The 23,929-nt window shown below is 37.3% G+C and overlaps 1 protein-coding gene across 1 annotated transcript in view; it reads right to left on the reverse strand.

The window, feature by feature from the left end:
- Positions 1-23,929, reverse strand: part of Aqr (aquarius intron-binding spliceosomal factor) — a 79,804-nt gene that overhangs the window by 49,072 nt on the left and 6,803 nt on the right. The window contains exons 4-12 of the mRNA XM_036183707.1: positions 20,710-20,745; positions 16,350-16,470; positions 14,745-14,885; positions 12,368-12,436; positions 11,003-11,103; positions 9,721-9,797; positions 4,693-4,757; positions 3,705-3,821; positions 2,142-2,255 (exon numbers count right to left, since the gene is read on the reverse strand). Of these exons, the coding sequence (XP_036039600.1) occupies positions 2,142-2,255; positions 3,705-3,821; positions 4,693-4,757; positions 9,721-9,797; positions 11,003-11,103; positions 12,368-12,436; positions 14,745-14,885; positions 16,350-16,470; positions 20,710-20,745 (841 nt within the window). The remainder of the gene's footprint in view (positions 1-2,141; positions 2,256-3,704; positions 3,822-4,692; positions 4,758-9,720; positions 9,798-11,002; positions 11,104-12,367; positions 12,437-14,744; positions 14,886-16,349; positions 16,471-20,709; positions 20,746-23,929) is intronic.

Genomic DNA, 23,929 nt, shown 5'->3' on the forward strand with positions numbered 1-23,929 from the left:
TGAGAGATCAGGACTGATTTTGAAAGAGTTTGAATTAAGCATAATGTTGTTATTCTTTAGAGACACTCTGTAAAATAATTTAGTTTCTTTAAACTGACAAGCCAGGTGTGATGATTAATCTAGAATGTTAACCTGATAGGGTTTAGAAACAAGTGTCTATGAGAGATTATCCAGATTACTTTAACTATCATAACCGTGTGCAGCATCATCCCATGGCCTGGGATCTTGGACTGCATAAAAAGGAGAAAATGGTGGGGCACCAGCCTTCACCTCTGCTCTCTCACTGTGGATACAATGAGATACCTGCCTCACACTCCTGAAACCATGCCTTCCCTGCCCGATGAAGTCACCCTTGAAACGAAAAGCTAAAATAAACCCTTCCCTTTCTAAGTTGCTGTATACTGACTGGTGTTTCACCATAGCAACAAGACAAATAACTTTTCATTGATGTGGTTGTAATCCCGGCACTCAAGAGGCAAGGGCAAAAAGAGTCTAAGTTCAGGCCAGACTGGACTACATAACAAGACTGTTTCTCAGAAATAGTAAGTAATTGATGAATAAATGAATAATAAAGTGATAGGGAACAAAGGGAATTTTGGGCCTATTTGTGCTATATTGGTAAATCCCGCTCTTATCACATGTTTATTGTAAAAATATGTATAATGCATGATTATAAAAATAAAATATATGAAAATACCTAAAAATAAAAATATGTATGGGTATAGGTGTGTGTGGTGGTATTGTGTTCCCCAAAATATTGTGTACCCTAATAAACTTATCTGGGATCAATGAACAGAACAGCCACTAGATACAGAGGCTAGAAAATGGTGGCACTCACACCTTTAATCCTAGCATTCCAAAGGCAGCAATCACTCTGGATCTCTATGAGTTCAAGGCCACACTGGAAACAGCCAGGCATGGTGACACACGCCTTTAATCCCAGGGAGTGATGGCAGAAAGCAGAAAGATATATAAGGCTTTTAGATATATAAGAAACTAGAAGCTTTTAGCTGGTTAAGCTTTCAGGCTTTGGAGCAGCAGTTCAGCTGAGATTCATTCTGGATGAGGACTCAGAAGCTTCCAGTCTGAGGAAACAGAATCAGCAGAGGAACTGGTGAGGTGAGGTAGCTGTGGCTTGTTCTGCTTCTCTGATCTTCCAGCACTCACCCCAATACCTGGCTCAGGTTTGATTTTATTAATAAGACCATTTAAGATTCATGCTACAGGTGTGTGTGTGTGTGTGTGTGTGTGTGTGTGTGTGTGTGTGTGTGTGTGTGTGTTGTGTGTTGTGCGCATGTGCGCATGTGCGCCCCTGCAAGCATCATGGCAGGCAGGGAAACAAACCTTGAAGAGATGAGAATGAAAACTTGGCTCAGCCTGACTTAATGAGTTTGGATCAAACCTCTAGAGTCTAATCCCAGAAGGTTTATTGTAAGCATATTTAAACACAATAGAATTTGGAAAAAAGTTTTCAGATAAAAATCATTCTAATTCTAGGTGAACAATAGGCTTAATACACGACAACATAGAAACTCCTTTGCAAAGTACATATGACCTTGAAGATGGTTCTCATAGCTTAAGGGCCTAGGATCTGATGTGGTCTCTGACAAAGATAGTGTAGAGGTTAGCAGGTCATAAAGTACATGATATGCCTCCCCTCAGGAGGGGTTCTATTAACTGGGACCTAAAGGTAAGGTCTTAGGAGGGAGAGTCTGGAATAATCAATCATTCTGGAGGATTTTGGCGAGGTCCAGCTCTACAGATAGCAAAGGTCACCAGGTCACTAACATCATCAGTCTTCTGGGTGAAATGCAGGTACTTTACCTCCTCTTTTGAAGAGATGCCCTGTGTGTTTACCATTCCTGGTTCCACTAGTGCTTATCAGTGAATACAAGGACCTCATGCCCTCTACACACAGGCTGACTCAGATTTTAGAGTATTAAATGCCAGCACGGAGACTGATTTACAGGTTCAGATAGACTATGAAAGTCATTTATTTCATACATTCATCAAAAATGAGAAAGTTAAAAATTTGAGGATGAAAACAATATTAACACATTTTTATTTACACATTACAAGCCTGAGTTATAGAATGACTCAACAGGAAGGAGCATAAGAAAGGTACACTGCATTTCCTTTACCTGTAGAGATGTGATTCTGTCATAGTGAATTGTGGTCATCTCATTTTCTGTCAGAGCATTGCCAGTCTGGTCGTTAATTTCAAAGCCAGTATAGAACTTAAGCATGTCTAAAAGCTGGAAGGAGTAATTTAAATTAATAAAGTATTTCTTAAAAATAATTTTAAAAACCTGTATGTTTTTCAGGGGTTGAAAATTTCAGAATGTAGCATTCTACAACAAATACCTGAGAACATACCAAATATATTTAACTTATGTGAAAATAAAATGTGTTTTATGAATAAATTGTTAAGCCTACTTCATACACATAGTGCACCCCTACGGAGAAGAAATTCACCTGCAATCCCAATAAAGCAGAGGTATTTTGCACACAAGGTTATGCTGTGGCAGGCCTGGGAGGGACTGCCTTGACAACATTGTGGGTGGGCACAGCCAACTGTGGGCGACCCCAGTCCGCGGCAGATGGTTCGGGGCTGTTTAACAAAGCTACCTCAGGATGAGGTGAAAAGCAATCCACCAGGCAGCAGACCCCCATAGCTCTGCTTTGGTTGCCTGCTTGCACTCTTGCCCGGACTTTAAGGATGGACCGTGACTGGGAAGTTTGAGACAGACACTTTCCACTCAATGGACCGTGACTGGGAAGTTTGAGACAAACAGACACTTTCCACTCAGAGTTGCTTTTCATCACAGTGTTTCATCACCACCACAGCAGAGCAAATACATCAGTCTATTACTTAGCCCTCTTATGAATTTCCACGGCCATCAAACCTCTTTAGCTTAGCTCATAATGAAGAGGCCTTGCTTTCTGTACGTGGAAGCAGATCCAAGGAACATTCTGGCTGCATTCACTAAAAGATTTATTATTTTTAGTTCTAACCTGTCACACATTACAGTCAATTACTAAGAATTTAATATATATGGGAAATCACTGGGAAAAGTTGTTTTTTTTTTTAATGAAAAAAAAATAGAAGTGCTTAGTAGGACATGAAATTAAAAGTATGTAACACAAAAAATCTGAATCTCCAATTTACTCTCACCCAGAAAAACATTATTACAAATTCATTAGATATTTTCTTTGGTTTGACATTACAGGAAAGCCCAAGTACCAACACGTTGTCTTTCTATCCAAAGCAGTAAGCTGAAATACATTTGCCTTCCCACTCAATGAACCATACTAGGTGTAATACTCTTATATGCTATCAACTGCCTGTCACTGTTGTCATAGGCAAGAGCAAGCCATGGTACTAGGACACAATTAATTTGCAGTTAATGCTCATTACCTATTATATCCCACAGTGATTATTCACATAAAATTAAAGTATATGAGCACATGAGACTACATTTCCAAAGTCATAATTTAGATCAATAATAAAAGAATGTATAGTTAACATACAAATTAAATAACTACTAGAGTTGTATAGGTGCATTCAAGCATGTATACAACATTCAAGTCAATATTTTAGAATTTTGCTTTGGCTCACTCCCTGGTTCTTCCAGCTACATGGTGAAGCTAAGATCAACTTAAGAGATTACAACATTAAAAATGTCAGATCCACCAGGGCTCACTTGGGAAAACAGATGGCCATCCTCTTCTCTGTGAACAAGACTGGAAAGGTAACAGTGAACCAAAAGGTGGGAGTCATCCAGGATGGTATTAAACCAGCGCCTCGTGGGAAGCAGAGCCTGGGAAAAACAAACACCAGAGCATTCATTTTGCATGTATTCTCTAGAGATAAAATCTACTACTATTTCACACAAAGTGGACATCACAAAAAACCCTCCTGCATGCTCGAAGACACCAAGTGTATAAACAAGGTTCTTATCCCTGCTGACAGCCAACCTAAAACAACACTCAGTGGCAATGCTTGTCCTTTTCAAAATGATGGCGGCACAACTTGGAAGATAAAAATAAGAGCTGACACAGAAGAATCTCACAGATCATCTTGTCTGAAGTTTTTAAACCAAATCTATGTGAAATTCCAGTATGTACTGCATATAGTTAAAGCTCTTTTCCATGTCCTGTTCCTACTTCCCTTCTGACAGTAAAAAAGACAGTGATAAGAAACTGAGACAGGCAGTTTTACAACTACTTATCAATAACACCACTGCACAGACAAAGTTGCTAAGATCTGACATAGTGAGAGGGTATAAAGTAGTCATCAGTAGAGTTAGCATATGAATAGAATTCTCAAGAATGATTGTTAGTCTAATAGTTTTAACACTCATTTCAAACCAAGGGACAGATTTTCTTTCAATTTCCTACATTAGAGAGGAAAAGGAAAAGGATTACTCTGAACTACATCAACTGTATATCTGAACTTTCCATTAGAATCCTGTACCTAACAGTAGGAAATCTTTAAAAATTGACAACCCATGTCAATAGGACACTTAGCACAAAACCTTAAGGAATCAAACCCTGCAACTTCCATGTCTACATGAAACCTTGAAATAGGAATAGACCAAGGGCCATTTCAAGTAATTCAGATATAGCTGTAGCTTGATCTTAGACTGATAAAGAATATACAGTAAGTCACTATATATATGTATTTCTTACCTCTAGATCAATCATAAGTTCGATGAATCTTTCACAATAATGAACTTTGTCCATAGTGACAGGCTCTAAACATGAGACAAACATGTTAGAATTTTACCAAGCCATTTCGTGTGCTATTTCTTAAAACTGGCAGCTATTAAATAATTTAAACAAAATCATTTGTCTTATTCTATATAACTAAATTATGATTCAGAATAAGAATCTCACATTTTTTTTTTAAGACAGGCCATAATTATTTAGTTCTAATATGAGAAAATGAAGGAATATAGATTGGGTCAGAAGTATATTTTAATAATCTGATGTAAAAATAATGACGTAAATTATTTACAGCTTTAAACTAATTTTATGTGTTTTGCCTACATGTATGTATGTGGACCATGGTCTGCAGAGGACAGAAGAACTAGAGTTACATAAAGGTGAGCTGTCATATACATGCTGGGAGCTGAGCCTGGGTCCTTTGCAAGAGCAGCAAGTGTTCTTACTCATGAGCCATCTCTCCAGTCTTAATAACTATGTTTTTAAAAATCAAAAGTAGTTTTCTTTTTAATAGAGGCAGTTTTATATTGTTTGTTTCACTTTCCTCAGTATATATCAAATTCATAAGAATTCTCATGAATAAACACACACATCATAAATGTGTATATGTAATATACATATACAAATATATGTAATATACATATATTGTATAGAACTTTGAAGTAGTAAATATACACACCAAAGAAGGAATATTTTTCTACTGTCCATGTATGACTTTTTGTAATTTTAAAAGGAGATTATATTAGTTTAGAAAGTGTATTAGCTTTGACATGTAAATGTCAATGACACAAATAAAAATACAAATTTAAAAAAAAACATAACATTGATTGATGGTATTCGTGAACATAATGTACTTTTTAAAAAATATTTCATTTTTAAATGATAACAGCCTTGTGAAGTAAAATACTTTCTAGATGTAAGTTTTTGTTTTTTTCTTAATACCAGGAAATAGTCTACTATTTACTCTCTAAAACCATGGTGCCAACATTGTTTCTACTGACACACAGTTTTTTAACCATTGCTTAGCTGAGATTCTAAGCAGTGACTAACCAAGCACGACCCTTACAAATATCAACCCATAAATGCTTAAAAATGCATTTATTCATTTGTAATATGCAGGAAAATGGAAGGTTAAATGTTATAGAAATTTATAGAAGTTTCTACTTACTATATTAAAATGTTAATTGTAGTTTTTTTTTTCCCCAGAACTTTTCCATTTAGTATCTACCTATTACCCAGATGCCAAATCACTATCTGGAAGAGACATTAAATATCTATTCTAGAAATTCATTTTCCAAGTAATAAACTGATGAAGATGGAGAACTGGAACCTGGTTTTCTGACCTTATCCTAGGCCATAGGGCTCTTAGGGATAAGGCCCGGTAGGTCAATTCATACAGTCTTAGCACTCTGGATGATATAGCAGGAGGAGCATAGCCACTATGTTCTATACAGCAAGATCTAACCAACCAACCAACCAAACAACAAACAAACAAACAACACTCCCCCCACAAACAAAAACAACAACTAAAAACCTCAAGGCAACCAATAAACCTACCAGGCAAAACTCACAATTGCCTAGAATGTACAAGGCCCTATGATCAATAAACTAAAAAATTTAAGAGAACTATGCTTAAATTAAATCCTTTCAAGCTAGCATTTGGGTGCTGTTCAAGATATATATATATATATATTTTTTTTGCCTAAAACTAAAAATCAAAACAAAAGCAAGCTCTGTATTTTCTACCTTTATAACTTGAAAACACTGGCAATGGTCAGGTTAAAATTAGAATACAAAGCTTGGTGCATAATCTCTGCTCTGGCAGACAGAGGTGCATTCAGTAAAAGCCTCTCCTAATATTGCACTTGGCAGCCTAGTCCAGACACTTGTGTGTATTATACACATAAATCTTTCTCTGAACGACTCATCTATTTGGCATCTCTAGGACTCTGCCTTCATTGAGTTACATACAGGTACACTCTGTTCCAAACAAAAGAATAAGTTTATGTTCCCCCAAACAACCATCAAACTTGAACAGTTTCTATTTAGACATATTCCCAGTTAGAGTTGGATATGAAACATGGAAACCAATGCAGTCTGAACTAGTTCTGAGTGCATGTATAGTAATTCCAAGTTGTGTCCTCAAGGTAGCTTTTAAAGAGAATCCCTTATTTACCCCCTTATGCCTAGGTATAATTCAGTGTACATATGATTAAAATTAGATTTGCTACCGGAAGAGAAATGTGCGGTAAAGAAACCATTATAAGATCTAATTTAACAAACAAAACAGAGAACCACTTTCCCTATGCCCTTTAGTAACCAAACTCCTCCATCTCTTGACCCCATAAAAGAAATACACAAACAATAAATTTGGGCTCTTGGTAATCTTCACCCCTGTAGTCTACTGGCCCCTGCAGTATACACTGATCTTTGCTTTAAATGATATTTCCTTGCTCCTTTTGCAAATCTGTATGCATGCTTATTTGAATTTCTTCAATAAGAGGCTAAGAACCCAGAAACACCTGATCCTGACCACAACAATCAGTAACATATATGTGAAGAAAGAAAATTAATGAGAAAGACCAAAAGTTCTAAGAACTCTGATATATGGAGTTGAGAGATAAAATCTATGAATCCATAAGGTAGGAGCTAAGATAAAATCCAAAGGCACAAACAATTCATTCAGTAAAATTGTAGAAAATTCAAATGTTGGGAAGGACTGAACATTCAAACACAAGAGACACTTAGAACTCAAACAGACCTGACCAGAGATGGTAGCTGACTCCCCCCACCCCCAACAGGCAATGGAGGCTGAGAACAAGTTTGAAGCTATTCTGAAATCTGAGAGAGTAGGCTAAACAACCAAACCAACAAAACTAGCTAGAGGAGAAAAAGTTAGCCGCTACAAGGCTGGGGAGGGAGCAGAGAGCTCAGTGACACTGCTTACCTAGCAAAGGCCAAGTCACAGATGCAATTCTAATACAGAAACAAACAAACAAAACCCCACAGTGCTTCAATAAAGGGAATAATTCATCCAAATGACACAATAAAAGAACTACTTACATGCTATGTGTCTTAGGTTTTATCTTCAGCTTTACTCAACATAGAGCTACCTGGAAAGAAGGAACTTCAAACTGAGGGGCTGTCCTGTGGGTATGTCTGTGAGGAAATGCAAATTGAAACTGCTATGGGATTCCACCGCCATCAAGTCAGAATGCTAGCATCTAGAAATCAAGACCAGCAAGATGGCTCACTAGGGAAAGGCACATGCCAGTGAGTCTAACAGTCTGAGTTCAATCCCAAAACCTACACTGTACGTGAGAACTGACTCCACAAAGCTGTCTTCTGATTTCCACAAGCATGCAGTGTGCACGCCGAAGTAAACATACAAAATGAAGCCCCGAGTGATTGTGACATGGGCATGGCCGTGTCAAGGACTCCCACACCTCAGCTTCATGGGAGTGGCAAAGTCTTCTGGTGAGGCTCAGAAGGATGGCCAAGCTTTCCTCAGGTCTTTATCTCCTGGGTGTCTACAGCCTAAAGACTGAATCCCTACTGAGATTAGCTAAACCTACCTCTTTGATGCAATTATATACCACAAACACTGCCTCCCTGTTCAACTGTATATAATAACACATTGAGCTTCCAGGTGCTGTGACTTCTCCATCAGTTTTTCTGTGTGTCCATGTGCTTGTCTCTTTTTTTTGGTTCCCTTGCCACCTGAGTGAGGTTAGTCCCCAGAGCCATGCTGGACACAGCACCGAATGAATGAATGAATGAATGAATGAATGTTTCAAAAGAAAAAAGGAAAACAAATGACAAAAACATGCTGGCAAGGATGTAGGGAAAGATGAACTTTTATATATTCCTTAGAGGTTATGTAAAGTGCTACAGCCACTATGGAAGTCAGTGCAGAGGATTCTTAAGACTACAAACAGAACTACTATAACCCAGCCATACCATTCCTGGGTATATATCCAAAGGACTTGTAAGGCCTACCACTCAGACACTTACAAATGGATATTACTGCTGTACTGTTCACAACGGCCAAAAAATGCAACCAATGATACCCATCAATAGATGAATGGATTTAAAAGTGTAGTAAATATGGACAAAAGAACTGTACTCAGCCTTAAAGAAAAATGAAACCATAACATCTGCCAGAAAATGGATGAAACTAGGGGTTGTTACCTGGAGTAAGCCAGATGCAGAACAACAAGAAAAGCAAACACCATGTTTTCTCTCAGATGCAGAACCTAGGTATAAACTTGCATGCATACAAATATGTATGTATATGCGTGCATGTGTGTGTGCACATGAGCATGTGTCTTATGCGTGTTTAGGTCAACCTTGAGAAAAGATCTTTGGAGGGTAGGGTCAACTGAATACATGTGACATGAAATTTGAAAGGCAGATAGTTTTGGGGAGAAAGATAGATCCACAAGATAGAGACAAGAGGAATGAAGGAAGGCAGTGAAGGAGGGAAATGAATGAGAATAATGTATGCATGAAAATTCCATGATGAGACCCATGACATTGTATGCTAACTTAAAAAGATCAAAGAAATACAGATGAAGACAGACTTGATCCATCTTATTTTGTAGCTTATTATGTCAAAAACAACTTATCCCCCCAACTGAAATCTTATCACTTGAAAACACTATTCAGCACTGTATTATAAAAAAGCAAATGAGGTCTATAAACACCTTATTCATTATTGTCCCCAGCATCCTGCAGAGAACTTGGACCTGGTAAGCAAACACAAAATGTTTCCTAACTAAATGAACTTTTCAATAACCATGTTGGTGCTTCAATAACCCTCCAAGGGTATTGCAACACTCAAGCTGGCAATATTCAGAAATGGAAAAGACACACATTCGCTATTACAATTTTAAATCACTTTGAGAGTAGTGTTGAGAGCAGAAGTGAGTAAATTCCAGGAGGGCAACTACATAATAATGTACAATGAGCTGAGTAAAGGTGGCTAATTACCAGAAAGTGGGATGGACTTCAGCACGGAAATAAATTTCTGGATGAGCTGGGAAAGAAACCTTCTTTCTTTGTAGGCCCTAAAAATCAAACAGTAACCCAATTATTTCTGAGTTATTAAAAAGCAAATTTAAACCCAGAGCTGTTCAAATGCTCTGTCTCTCTGATATTGTGCACATAGTATCCTTTTGTAACTACACAGGAAGGCAGGAACAGCCTCATGACTGGCCTGATTGGCCTACTAAGCACCTCCTCCAGTTACTTTAAATTTCCACTTAAATTCAGGGGTCATGATTGCATAGTATGTTTCAAAACTCTATCTACACTGTCTAAAAAGTCTAATGTTTAGGGGCTGGAGAGATGGCTTAGCCATTTAGAACACTTGCTCTTCCATAGGACTGGTGCTCAGTTCCTGGCACCTCCACGGTAGTTCACAGCCATCTGTAACTCTAGTTCCAGGAGATCTGATGCCCTCTTCTGGCCTCCAATGGCAATGAATGCATGTGGTACACTTACAGATGCCGTAAAACTCACACACACACATTTTTTAAAAATCTCATGTTTAACCAGGAATGATGACATATGTCTTTAATCTCTGTACTCAGGAAGCAGAAGCAGGAGGATCTCTGCGATTCAAGGCCAGCCTGGTCTACATAGTGAGTTTCAGGCCAGCCAGAGTGAGATACATAGTGAGACTTAAAAAAAAATCTATTGTAGATAAGTTGACAGGAGCAGCTTTATACCTTAATATACTTACAGTACCAAATACAGTGAGAGTATTAAAATGGCTAAAGACTTAAAAATTAGTTTAAAAATCAAGTTCCTACTGCTTCCTGAATTAACCATCAATTAACAAACACATCAGGTATTAGATAGCTGCAAATGTTTATGTAAGCCTGGCCAGAAATGTAGAGTAAGAGAAGTGATACTGTTATGGGTAAAGTTGTGCTTTTATAACAACCTTGAAGACCTGAGCTTGGGTGCCTGGCACCCATGGAAAAAGCCTGGCATGGGGCTGTGCATCTGTAATACCAGTGCTGAGAGGCAAATACCAGGGAGGTGGCTGCACAATCAGTGAGACCTTACTCAAAAGAATACGGCAGATGGCAATAGAGAAAAACACCAAACACCAGTCTCTAGCCTCCAAGCACACACACTACACACATTGCAGATCTCTGTAAAAATACTCTAATTTATTTGAATTCAGCACTATATAAAAGGAAGCAAGCAATAAATTAGTGATGTGACCCTAAAGTCTAATGTGGAAGAAAGTTTGCCCACATACTGCTCTCTTGCTTCTGGGTCCATCTTTTCATCATTCTTTTTAATCAAGTTCCAGAATTTTCTTAACTTTGGTGTCTTTTTTAATTCTAATTCCAATCGTGCCTAAAAGAGAAATATGATATACAATAATCAGTAACAGTAATATTTATGATATTTAAATTGACCATTAGCTAGTCTCGCAATACATGATGATATGTAAATAAAAAGACCAAGTGTGAAAACTAAGGAATGAATTGTATTTCAGTTATTATTCAATTCTACATTTTTAATAAAAATCAGATGGAAGAAACTACCTCTAATAATCATTACTATAAGTTCAATATTTCTAAAATTAAGAATGAATGGCTGAAAATAATAAAAGCACAAATGCTTACAAGTATTATCACTGAAGTAAAAAATCTAAGTCTCCAACAACAAAATTAAAAATAACTGTCAAGGCTGGGCATGTAGCTTGGTGATACATGCTTTGCTTAGCATGACAAATGTCTGGGTTCAACCCCCGTGCTGGGGGCAGAGCAGGCCCTGCCAAAAGGAAATAAGGAGTAGCTGGTTGAGCATGGTGTGTCTCCATATGTTCAGCACCAATAAAAGGAATGCAAGGTCCAGGCCAGCCTAGGCTACACAGGATCCCATCCCATCAAACAAACAAAAGAAATGGAAGTGCTCACATCAGCACACTTTGTCTTGGGGTACTTATCACCTTTTTACTTAGTTTTGTTTATATGTGTCTCACTCTCCGACTGGTACTATTTATCACATTTTAATTTAGTATTGTTTTTATGTGTCTCACTCAGTCATCTGGTGCAGATGATTGCTCTGCATATCTGAGTGTGTACAGAAACATGAGCAGGAAACAGAATTCTGCATAAAGCATTACACTTAAATTGGGTAATTTTTAGTTGGTACAGGAGATATGTTAATCTACTACATACACATCCTTCAATAAAAGGTTAATGGACACACAGAGGTGGCTAATGTTAAACATGCTCCAGACCTTCTATAGCTGTACACATACCCTAAGCCTGGAAAACAAATAAAATTCAAGTTTACATTTAGCCTCACCCAAATACATACATAAGGATAATAATCACATTTTGCTAAATTATCCTCTTTCTCTTCAAGTTCAATAAATAGCCCCTCATTTACCTTACAAGATTAAAATTAAGTGGACCATACATTAGACTGCATGCAACAATCCTTAAAACTGTAAAAAACTATATTCATAATAAGTTAATACAGAGTTAACTTCTAAGGAAATAAATTTTAGCTGACACATTTTTTCTGCCCATGTTAAAACCACCCAGTCTGAAACAACATCTATCACGTGTAACAGATACATGGAGAACATTCTGAAATAGGTACTTACAGGCTGCAAGCCCATCCACATAGGGAGGGAGATAAGCTGCTGTACTTGACTCCTTATCAAGTCTACTTCCTGTTGAAAGCATGAAGAAAACAAGTTTATATATACTCCAGCATTTTAATCTAAGTTCTTATATACATAGTTTATTTCCTTTTAAAGTCCTGAGAGAAAAACATGTCATCATACTTTAGAATTGGTGATATTTTAGTATTCAGAAGTCAGCAGGGGACTAGAGATGGCTCAATGGGTACAATGGTCAAGAGCACTTGATGCTTTCATAGAGGACCAGGGTTTGGTGCCCAGCATGAATCTTGAGAGGATCACAACAATGTGTAACTCCAGCTCTAGAGTATCTGATATCCTCTTTCTGGCCTCTGTTGATACCCACATATACACGGCACACACGTGCGCAAGCGCGCACGCACACACACACACACACACACAATCAATCTTAAAAAAAAAAATTCCCATTTAAAATGGCAGTTTTCAATATTTTCAGATTTCATATTCAAAAATTCACTTATCACAAAAATGTATTTGTAACCCCCAGATTAATACTCACTGCAGTAATCACAAAGAGCACAAACAGCAGAAGCTTTAAGTTGCCCCAGGCACCTGTCTCTCTGCTTCAGTTCCAGCTATAATTCACCAGCAAGTGTCCTTTTTGAGATGTGCTGTTATGTCTTTATTATCGTGTCTTGTTGATGATTTCATCCTTTTAATATGGACCCCCAAAACAAGGCTGAAGGAGTATCTGAAGTTCATGAGTCTAACATACTCAATACACTGCCTGATTTAGTGTGTGTGTGTGTGTGTGTGTGTGTGTGTGTGTGTGTGTGCGCGCGTGCGCGCATTTGAGAATACCAGAAGAGGACATAAAATCCTCTGGAGCTGATGTTACAAATAATTAAAGTAGCCCTACATGTAGTACTGGGAACAGAACTCAGGTCCTCTGGAAGAGCACCATTCAGTCATCCATCTCTCCAGCCCATGCATGAGTCTTACATAGAAAATATGTGTGTTAGATAAATTGCATTTAATAACAGTACTGATGATGGAGAGCTTACAGATAATCAAAATTATATATTAAGTAGTATGTCTTTAAACAGAAACAAGCATAATAAAGGTTATGACCTGGGTAAGGTGCCATACACCTGTAATATTCCAGCACTAAGGAGGCTGAGGCAGAAGTATGAGTTCAAGGCTAGTGTGGGCTACACTGAAAAATAATGTCTTAAAAAAAAAGTTATGTAGTTTACAGTTTGACAAAAATATTATGACCAGACCTAGAGAGCTGGCTCAGGGACATATGAGACTTAGCATGAGACCTCATGTTCAATTCCCAGCACAAAATAATAATAATAATAATAATAATAATAATAATAATAACAACAACAACAACAACAACAACTAGAGGTCTGCAGGAATATATTTCTTCCAGGAGCCAGTATATTCAAAGCTATGCGGCAGCTATGGCCTAACTGGTTCAAAGAAGATTGGAAAAAATAAAAGATAAAATTATTTCAATAAATAAACTGGGTTTTAAGTTGGTTAAACCTAGCACCAAACTATTAATATTAATTAAACCCTGTCCTGGTTCAATGGCTGATAAGGAATTATGTATTTTTTTGTTTATAAATTTTTTAATTTATAAATGTTAATGAGATAATAGCAGTATCTACTGAAAGCATAAACTTTTTGTATGTTTTCACAAGACCTAAGCCATCAGGTAGAGCATAGGCACCTAATAACCACCCATCCAACAGCATTAGGTCTGCAGGGTAAGAACAGACTGGATTTTCCTGCATAGGCCTAAGGGTTTGATTAATTCAGAAGCATCTGTCTTTAAACAAGTATGCACATACTTTCAGATACTCATAGCGAGGAAGCTGAAGTGAAATATTAGTTATTAGAAATATTTCATTTTTTATAAGATAATTTCACGAAGGATGAAAAATATATAACAACAAAACAAGACATTTCCAAAGACTTAATGGGCTTCGTCAGCCAACTTAAAACAAGGCTCTCCTGTTGACTAGCTAGCCTGAGCATGAGGCATGACCAAAAATAATGATGCTATTTTTTTTAGCATGAAGATTGTGGCAGACTTCACTGTTCAAATTACTTATTAACCAGACTCTTGGCTCCTCCTGATAGTCATGCTCTTACTTTTCATTTTCAATAGGAGAGGAGGACTCAAGTCCTGAACTACTAAAATGAAACAAGTTTTATAAAATGATCTGAGGGATGCTGAAATGAAACTCCCAGCACCATCACTACTCCCTACTACTATACACAAAGTGACGGCCTTCAGGTACTCATCTAAACTCACTCTGAAAGAGTAAGGAAATGTGGAGATTTGGACGGAAAGTAAACTGACCAAGCTATTGAAGCAATGATCCAGGAAAAGCAGGAGGACGGTCTGCTCATGGAGGGAGAACTCGCCATCAGTCTCAGCTAATGCCGCTTTCAAGATGCACTTAAAAAAGAATGGGAAGTGGTCTGGCTTCTTCTTAAAGGTCTGAAAGAATAAAAATTCACTTTAAGCTAGGGTGGGGTGGCACACAGCTTTAATCCCAGCACTTTGAAGGCAGAGACAGGCGATCAGCCTGGTCTACAGAGTGAGTTCCTAGACAGCCAGAGCTACACAGAGAAATCCTATCTCAAAAAACCAACCAACAAACAAACAAAAAACAAACAAAAAATTCACTGTGAGCTTTTGCTTGCATTTTTCCTTCTTAAAGAAGTACTGGTAGGGGTTTTAGGAATGGATTAACAAAATCAAACAATTACATGATTATTTGTATATGTGATAGGAGAAGCAACGCATACTTCTCATTAATGACAGCAAGTCCAATATAATTTTTGACAGGACTATGGGAGACCTAAAGCTAACAGAATAATGGCTTTAATTCTCTTACTTGTTCTTATGTTTACTTTGATTGTAATTAAATAAAGATTTATTTTTTTATTAAGACTTTGGAATATTTTATTTCCTTTGGTTTAAACAAAACAACTACATTTTTGGCAAAACCCATAGTTTTCAAGTTGTAATCTCAAGACAGCTTTTCTTGCTCTGTATCAGCTCTTGACTCTTAAAATGTAAAGAACAAAAATATATTCAAGGCCCTGCTACATATTACCACAGACAGGTAAAGGAGATGTATGGCTATTCTAGTTGTTACCATTTATTTCTCTACACCACACTCTACCAACAACATTCCCATGATACTAATGGCAGTTAAGCCCAAAGGACCCTTACCCTGTTTCATTCTCTTCCCAGGGCTTTGCATGCTAAGAAAGTGCTCTACCACTGAACTACATCCTGGCTCCTGAGCTGCCTGTTATTGTAGTTAACTTCTTTGTTACTTAGACAGAAGTTTGTAGCTAAGGTTCTGGTCCATTGTTCTTCTGCAACTCACACTACCCTAGGCTCATGATTCTAAAGATCCATCTCCAGTCCTGGTCGCCTCACCTCCTGATCCTTAGATTTGTCTGTTTTACTATTGGATCACAAAGGTAATTTAAACTCCAACACCTCAACTAAAAAACTTTTCAGTTTCCTCAATTCCTCTATTGTTACCTTTTACAGTAAATAGTACCATCATCTATTTCCAGCTGCCTAAGTTTCCTGTTATTGAATTTAATACACTTCCTTAATGCTACTTCAATTACCAAATCCAATTGGCTTTTTAGTTTCAAATCTTGCATGTCCTCTGAATCTATGATAGTTTATGCACTTTATCCATAATTTTGCTTTCTGCAATTTCAGTTACCTGTACCATCTACAGTCTAAAACTATTAAAGGGAAAATTCTAGAAGAAACAATTTATTTGTTTTCATCAATACACTGTTCTGTACTTTAGTACTGGGTAAGCTCCCATCCAAAGGGATACCTGCTATCAGTGAAAGATTCTGCTGCTCTGTAATGGCTTAAGTGGGGCCAGAGCGAGAGCTGTGAAGAAATTTAGTTGTTTTTATTTACCTCCCAGGCCGGGACATTTTCTCTGAACTTCTCGTTCACCATACAGCAGATGGACATTAAATAGGCCTTGCTGGAAACTTCCGGAGAATAATTCATCCAGAGATAATTTTCAAGATACTGGCTGCAAAGAGTTAAAAAATGCACAGACTGTTTCATGAGTTATCAGCAGGCATTGGACTGCATAAAGTACCTGAAAAATAGGAGCACTTCTAGTTTTGTGAAAAATATTAACAACTGTTATTTACAACTTGCCTATGTTTCACAAATGTCCTTATACTCGGTGTTGGTGCTTCCTGCTGTAACCTTACATGTAGAAACTGTGGCTCCAGAGAATGACAGAGCTGCACTTCCAATAAGACGATATCAAAAGATGGTTACAGTTAAATCTTCATTGGTAACCTAACTGGATTTAGAATCATATAGGAGACATACCTCTGGGTGTGTCTGTGACAAAGTTCCCAGAGATATTTAAATGAGGTAGGAAGACCAACCCTGAACGTAGCCATCTTGCACTGAACAACAACAACAAAAAGTACTAAGTGAGCTGAACATCAGCCTCATTTCTCTTTCCTGACAGCAGAGGCAATGGTGTGGCCAGTCACCTTGGGCTCCTCCTCTACCATGATGTGGACAACTGTACCTTCAACTGTGAGTCAAACCAAGCCCTTCCTTCCTTAAACGGCATGGCAAGTACTTTGTCATGGCAACAAGAGAAGACACTAATCCACTGACACACAAAATCAATCAATTCTGAATAGTCCCTAACCCGAAGGCTCACACAAGTAAAAGTAATATCATTTCACAAATATTAACTCTAAACCAGGAAGCTAGATGAGAGTCTACATAAGTACTGGGCAAAAGAACCAAAGTGTGCTATCCAGTACATGGGGAAGGACGCATTTCATCCCTTATGTGAAAATTCTTTTTCTTAAATCATGTCTTAGAATTTCTGTCAGCCATATTGGTGCCAATCACTTTTTAGCTGACATTCATTTAATCGAAGTTTAGCTGGATATAGAATTCTAGGTTATGTTGGCATTTTTCTTTTCTATGTGTGATAATGGAGTGTCTCATTTCATACCTTCTCTAATACTATAACTGAAAACTCTACATTTGATTGATGTGTCTTCTTTCTTGCTAAGAACTTTTGGTCTGACAGATTTAAAAATCTTCGTTCATTCTAGACCCCATATTTCCTACTTTCTTATTTTTCATGTTTACTATTTTCCAATTAATTTCTACAGATAAAATATCTGAAATCCATTGTCACCAATCAGGAAGCAAAGTAATGGGTGCTAGTGTTTGGCTTGCTCTCTCCATCTTACCCACCTTACCCTGCCCAGGCCGTGGTCCTGTCCACAGTTAAGATGGGTTTTCCCACACCAACACCTGCTCAAGACATTCCCAGAGGCTAATCCTAGTCAGGACAGCCCCTTACAGGAATCCCAGCAGTTTATCTCCCACATGATACTAGATCCTATCACACTGACAACACTATCCCACCACTTTTCAGTAATTAAACACAGTTTACTATTCTTAATGCATTCATGAAAACCTTTTCATTTCTTAACACAAGAAGACTAATTCATCTTAACTGCATAGAAATACCTTCTTAGTTTTTATCTGTCTTTGCTATAATTTGGTTTTGAGTGTCACCCAAAGGATGATGCTAGGCTTGATTGATAGCTTGTTGTGCTACTGGAAAGTAGGAGAACCTTCAGGAAATGGAGACTCATAGGATGTAAGTCACTGGGTATATGCACCTGGAAGGAATTCTGGGGTCCGGGCCCTTCCTGTCTTGTCTTTGCTTTTGGTTGCCATGAGGTGAACACCGTTCCTACTGTGATGCACAGTGCTGTCACAGGCCTAAAGCAACAAGCTCAAATTACCATTGACTGATCACTCCAAAATGACCTGCCAAAACAAAGCTTCTCTAACTATTTCAGGTATTTTGTCATGGTAATGAAAAGCTAATGGTTCTTGAAAAGTGACATGGTGTGGTAGAAAGTATGTAGTTATTTGAAAGCTGGAAAAGACTCATTTCCTGATTCAGTTTTCTCCTAAATAATCCAGAAACATCTTTCTAAGATTATTGTGAGAATAAAACTGAATTGTTAGAGTTCTTAGGATATACTAGCTAACTAACCATAAACTCCAGTTTCCCTGTAACAAAAGACCACTTACATAATTACATTAGTGTACATAGGTGTCCTATGTAGTTCTCTGACAACCTGACATAAATAACAGTCATTTGGGAAGAGGGAATCTCAACTGAGATAATGAGCCACTAAACTGGCACATTTTCTTGACTGATGACTGGTGTGGGAGGGCTCAGCTCACTGTGGGTGGTAATTATCCCTGAGCTGGTGGCCCTAGTTGCTGTAAGAAAGCTGAGCAATCATTGAGGAGCAAGTCAGTAAGCAGCATTCCTCCATGACTTCTGCTTCAGTGCTTGCCTCCAGGTTCCTGCCCCTTCTAAGTGCCTGCTCTGACTTCAATGATGAATAGTGATATGGAAGTGTAAGCAAAACAAGCCATTTCCAACCCAAGTTGCTTTTGGCCATGGTTTTTCATCACAGCAATATTAATCCTAACTAATACATAAACTGATACCAGGAGCAGGGTATTTTTATGACAGACCTGATGATGTTTTGGCAAGGACTGTAGGACATTGAAACTTTAGCTAGGAAAGCTATTGAGTACTCAAAGCTTGCTGAGCTGTTGTAAGAGTTTGGAAGAATAAAGGATAATGCTGAAGGCTATTAGGTTCATGTACCAGCTTGTGAAGTTTCAGAGGGCAGAAAAGACTCTATTGAAGGCATTTGATATTTTGAATTAAAAAACTGTGGTTCTGGTCAGCTGGGCTGAACAATCAGCTGTGATTAACAAAAGACCAGTACCACTGAAATAAAAGGTTTGCTTTATTGGGATAATCGATGCTGGTTAGCTGGAGCCAAGAAATCAGCTATGACTAAGAAGAGACCAGTATCACTGAGATGAAATCTGGGAAGTATTTGCTCAGGCTCAGCACACAGAAGCTGTAGTCCAGAGGCAGCCAAGTTGTACCCTGGGATGGCAGGCCAACTTGGTAGTGTAAGAGTCACCTAGGTGGTACTAGTTTTGAAGATATAAAGTGGTCATGGAGAGCAGCTGAGGCTTGGCACTGTGAGAGGCCAGAATAATAGAGAATAACGTATAAATACAGAGGCTCTTACCTCTGATAAAGACCAGAATTCAAGGAAGTATAGGGAAGTAAAAAAGCTTTGAGCTTTGGCATCAGACACAGCTATCTCATCTCTACCAATAACTTAATTGCACCATCTTGAAAACACCTGTGACTTCTATTTGTTCCAGTAATTAGAAGATAATGCATTTATTTCAGGGTGACTATGAGTGATGTGTATACAAAATATTTGGCAGTGTTTAGCTTAAGACATGCTTAGTCTATGCTGAATAGTACTTCTGTTTTTATTTTTACATGCTAGCCAAACCTAGATGTAACATGCTCTCTTATACCTTCATAATTATAAGTTGTATATAAGTAGGGCATGGTGGTACAAGCTTTTAATCCCAGCACTCAGGAACAGAGGCAGGTGATTCTGAGTTCCAGGTAAGCTTGGTCTATACAATGAATTCCAGGCCAGCCAAAGCTGCATAAAGATCTCAATCTCTCCCATTCCCCTCCCCAAGACAGGTGTTCTCTCTGTAGCTTTGACTGTTTTGGAACTCAGTCTGTAGACCAGGTTGTCCTTGACTCACAGAGATCCAGCAACCTCTGCCTCCAGAGGGCAGGGATTAAAGGAATTAGACACCACCACCCAGAGAGAGCTTTTCTCAACAAAACAAACAAATAAAAAACCAAACCTGTTCTTGGGCTAGAATATAGGTCAGAGGTGTGGCACATGCTGAACATATATAATGTTTAGCAATCTGGAAAAATACTACATTGTCTCGTGTTTGAGACATTTACATATCAGTAGCTAGGTTGGAACAATGGCATCTTAGTCACAAAATCTCAGCTAGGAAGGAAGAAAAATGGTTATAGAGTATATCCTGATTTATTCCTGCAGACCACTTGTAACTAGTGAAAAACATCTCAAAATACAAGTTATCCTGTATAATAATAGGGTTATCTTTCAAAACAAGGGAAATATCATGTAAGACCATCACAAAAATATAGTCATGAGTCTAGATTTTATTTGCTATTGGGAATTAAACCATGGCCTTGTACATGCTAAATGCAATCTGTATCCATGAGCTATTCCGAAGGCCTATACAAATATTTTCTTTACTGCAAATATGACAGTTTACTCACTGGGCCATCTTCATCACCCATCCATGAAACTGCCTTTTCACTCACCTAAATTCCAGCAGCATTATTTTTCTGATGGCAAACCTAAAAACATAAAAAAAACACTAACTATGAAATAGAAAATATACATTTCAGAGATCCTAATTCTCAATTCATTTGGAATCTTTTGTAATCAAGTTAAATGACATATCAGATTTTATATCATCAGATCATAACGTCTGAAAGACTACCTAGATTAACATCAAAAGCTCCAATGCTCTCACCTCAGATACACTTACCAAAGTACCAAATGCAGAAATCAAGTGTCTCACACTCTTGAGTCTTGACTGTGGGGAATACTAGACATTTCTCTTTATTATACTCTTCTTTTATAACAGACATATGTGGCCTTACATAAATAAACGAAGCTTTACTAACAAGGTATTGCTCCAAAGGCAGTTCAAATGGTTAATTTTGTTTTAATTATTTTCTAATATTGGAAATAAAGTAGCCAGACCAGAACACTGCCACTAGGTGGTAGTTTCCAGATTGGAAAATTAAATGTATAAATCCCTAGGAGACCCTTACCCTGTCAAAATTCTATTCCACAGCCTTCTGATCTCTTAAAACAGTTTCACCAAGTACACACTGTCACAGAACTTTAGCAAGGATGAAATGAATGGCTTTACTGTGCAAAAGCAAAAAGCTGGAGGAACCATGACAAAACATTAGCTCCTACATTTCAGCAAGGCTACAGAGTGGACGTGACACCTTGAGTGACATACTCTGGAGTGGCAGCTTAACTAAAGGTGTATGTATAAGACAGAAAACCACCCTAGGCAACAGACCCCAGATCGGAAGAGTTTTGGAGATGTGAAAAGCTACAAGTCATAATCACAAATATAAATACCTGGAAGTAGTTTGTATATTTTTCTAAGTTAACATTATTGACTGACAACATGCATTAAGCATGACACTGTGCTCAAAACAAAACATATATTTCATAAATCCATCCAAAGTTGGACAATTTGTGTATAACAAACTAGGCCCATTGATGATATCAGCAATCAAATGCAGCTGATAAAGAAACATTAGGCAGACATGGAAATTGCTTTATTAAAATACATCCTCCCAGGATGTAGTTGTATGAACATGGGATTTGGAGTTGTACAGCACCCTCACAACCACATTGAAAACTATATAAAGAGAAAAATATATTTTCAAATGCTAAAAAGAGATTTGTCATTATGAAAATGTGATTATGTACGTGTGGGCACATATACAATATATGTGGAGGTCAGAGACAACTTCATGGAGTTGGTTCCAGGAATTGATCTTAAGCCTCCAGGTCTGTAGGGCAAGTGTTTTTACCTAGTAAGGCATCAGGCTGGCCCAAGTCTGTTGATTTAAAGTTCAAAATAATAGTATTTATTTTTTCATTTCATTTATTTTTCCACTTATGAATTAAGATGTTGGAGGAAGGAACAAACAGTGGCTTCTAGAGTGCTGACAAAATTCAAGTTTTCTTTGTGGAAATATTATAATCTATAAGGGTATACTATATCCTTTCAGTGTCATATTTCATAATAAGATAGTTTGTACATTTCAAATAAAGATAAACAAAAAGTGGCAAAATAAAGTATTTGATATGTCACTTTTATTTATCCACCATAAAATCTACCTGGTGGATTCATAACAGGATTAAGAACAATGCCAAAGGATAAAAGGTCCTAGAAGAAAATGGATGCTATTCCTATTAAAGAACAAAGTATTGGATAAGAGCAAAGAAAATAAGCCAGTGCCTCAACTACTAGGAAATGCCTAAGCAAGTTCCTCAACCATACGCAGTAACAGTATCACAAAGTCCTTGGGGTGGGGTAAATGTACTACTGTATATAAAGTGCTTAGAGCAAAGCCAGCAGACAGCAAATACTTAAATAGGAATGACTCCTTCTTTAAAAGAAAGTTGAATGAAAATAGAGTAAGAGAAGCTTTCTAAAACTGACATTGCAAGAAGTAGCAAAAAATGAATGAATTATGTAATAAGCCATACTAACCATGTGACTAGAGAAAAAAGCTTTTAAGATTTAATTTTGAGATCCTAATAGTATCTATTTTTATAACATAAGAATATTAAGATATGAATAGCTTATGAGTATCATGATATTAAAAGTATCTTATGACTATAAACCATCTATTTTGGTAGTGTTTTATAACTAATTAATAACTATTACATCAAGCCATTCCCTAGATACTGAAGATGACACAGTGCTCAACGAAATAATTTCCTCAGGCACTAGTCTAAAACACTGTTCATTTAAAGATTTTAATGTATTTTGCAAATTATGTTATAAAAAATTCTTAGCAGGCTCACAAACAAACCATTAAACAAAACCATTAAACTGCCCTATTTTGACACTGCCTTATTTCTGCCTTCAAATTATTTAATGCAATTTACTTCTTTAAGAATTAAACATAGAAAATACAAACAAAAGACTTTATAAAATTTGAGCTTGCATGGTGGCACAGAAGTGTAATCCCAGTACTCAGGAGGCTAAGACAGCAGGATCACAAGTTCAAGGCCAGCCTTGAGCTCTACAAGACTTTATCTAAAAATAATTATAAAATTACAACATTCAGACAAGTATTTTTTAAAAATATTGACTGGGCATATATATGTACAAGTAAATATGTGGAAAGATGACCAATCTACATGGCTAATTTCTTTTAAAGCATCCCATGAGAGAATGGTCTAAACCCTTTGGTGTGAGGTGAGGAAGGTAAGATAAAAACTCTACACAAAGTGGAAGACACTGGTGAATAGGAAGAGGAAAGAAGGTTTTCGTAAAGAAACCCCTTTATGTATATAATCCATAATTGACTAATTATGCCTTGGTTTTATGCACTGTATATATAATAATTATTTTGAATTTATATCTTAGTTTATAATTTTTAAGAGTGTTTTTAGAAGAATTATCAGAAATAGTAAAAAAAATTATTAGTGAACTTGAAATAAATCTATCATCTATCTATCTATCTATCTATCTGTCAATCAATTTATCATCTATCTATCTATCTATCTATCTACCATCTATCTATCTCTATCTTGGTCCTTCAAGAACCAAATAAACTGTATGGAGTTTAATCCCTCTGATCTGACCCTGAAACTAGAAGACATAGTGATAATACATGACTCATCAATATCAGCACAGAAACAGTCTTGCCATCAACACCCCAGTGAGCAGTACAGAAAATAAAATGATCCTTTGCAGCCTAAGAGCAGGACCGG

The sequence above is a fragment of the Onychomys torridus genome, chromosome 4, assembly GCF_903995425.1.
Source record: "Onychomys torridus chromosome 4, mOncTor1.1, whole genome shotgun sequence".
Lineage (NCBI taxonomy): Eukaryota > Metazoa > Chordata > Mammalia > Rodentia > Cricetidae > Onychomys > Onychomys torridus.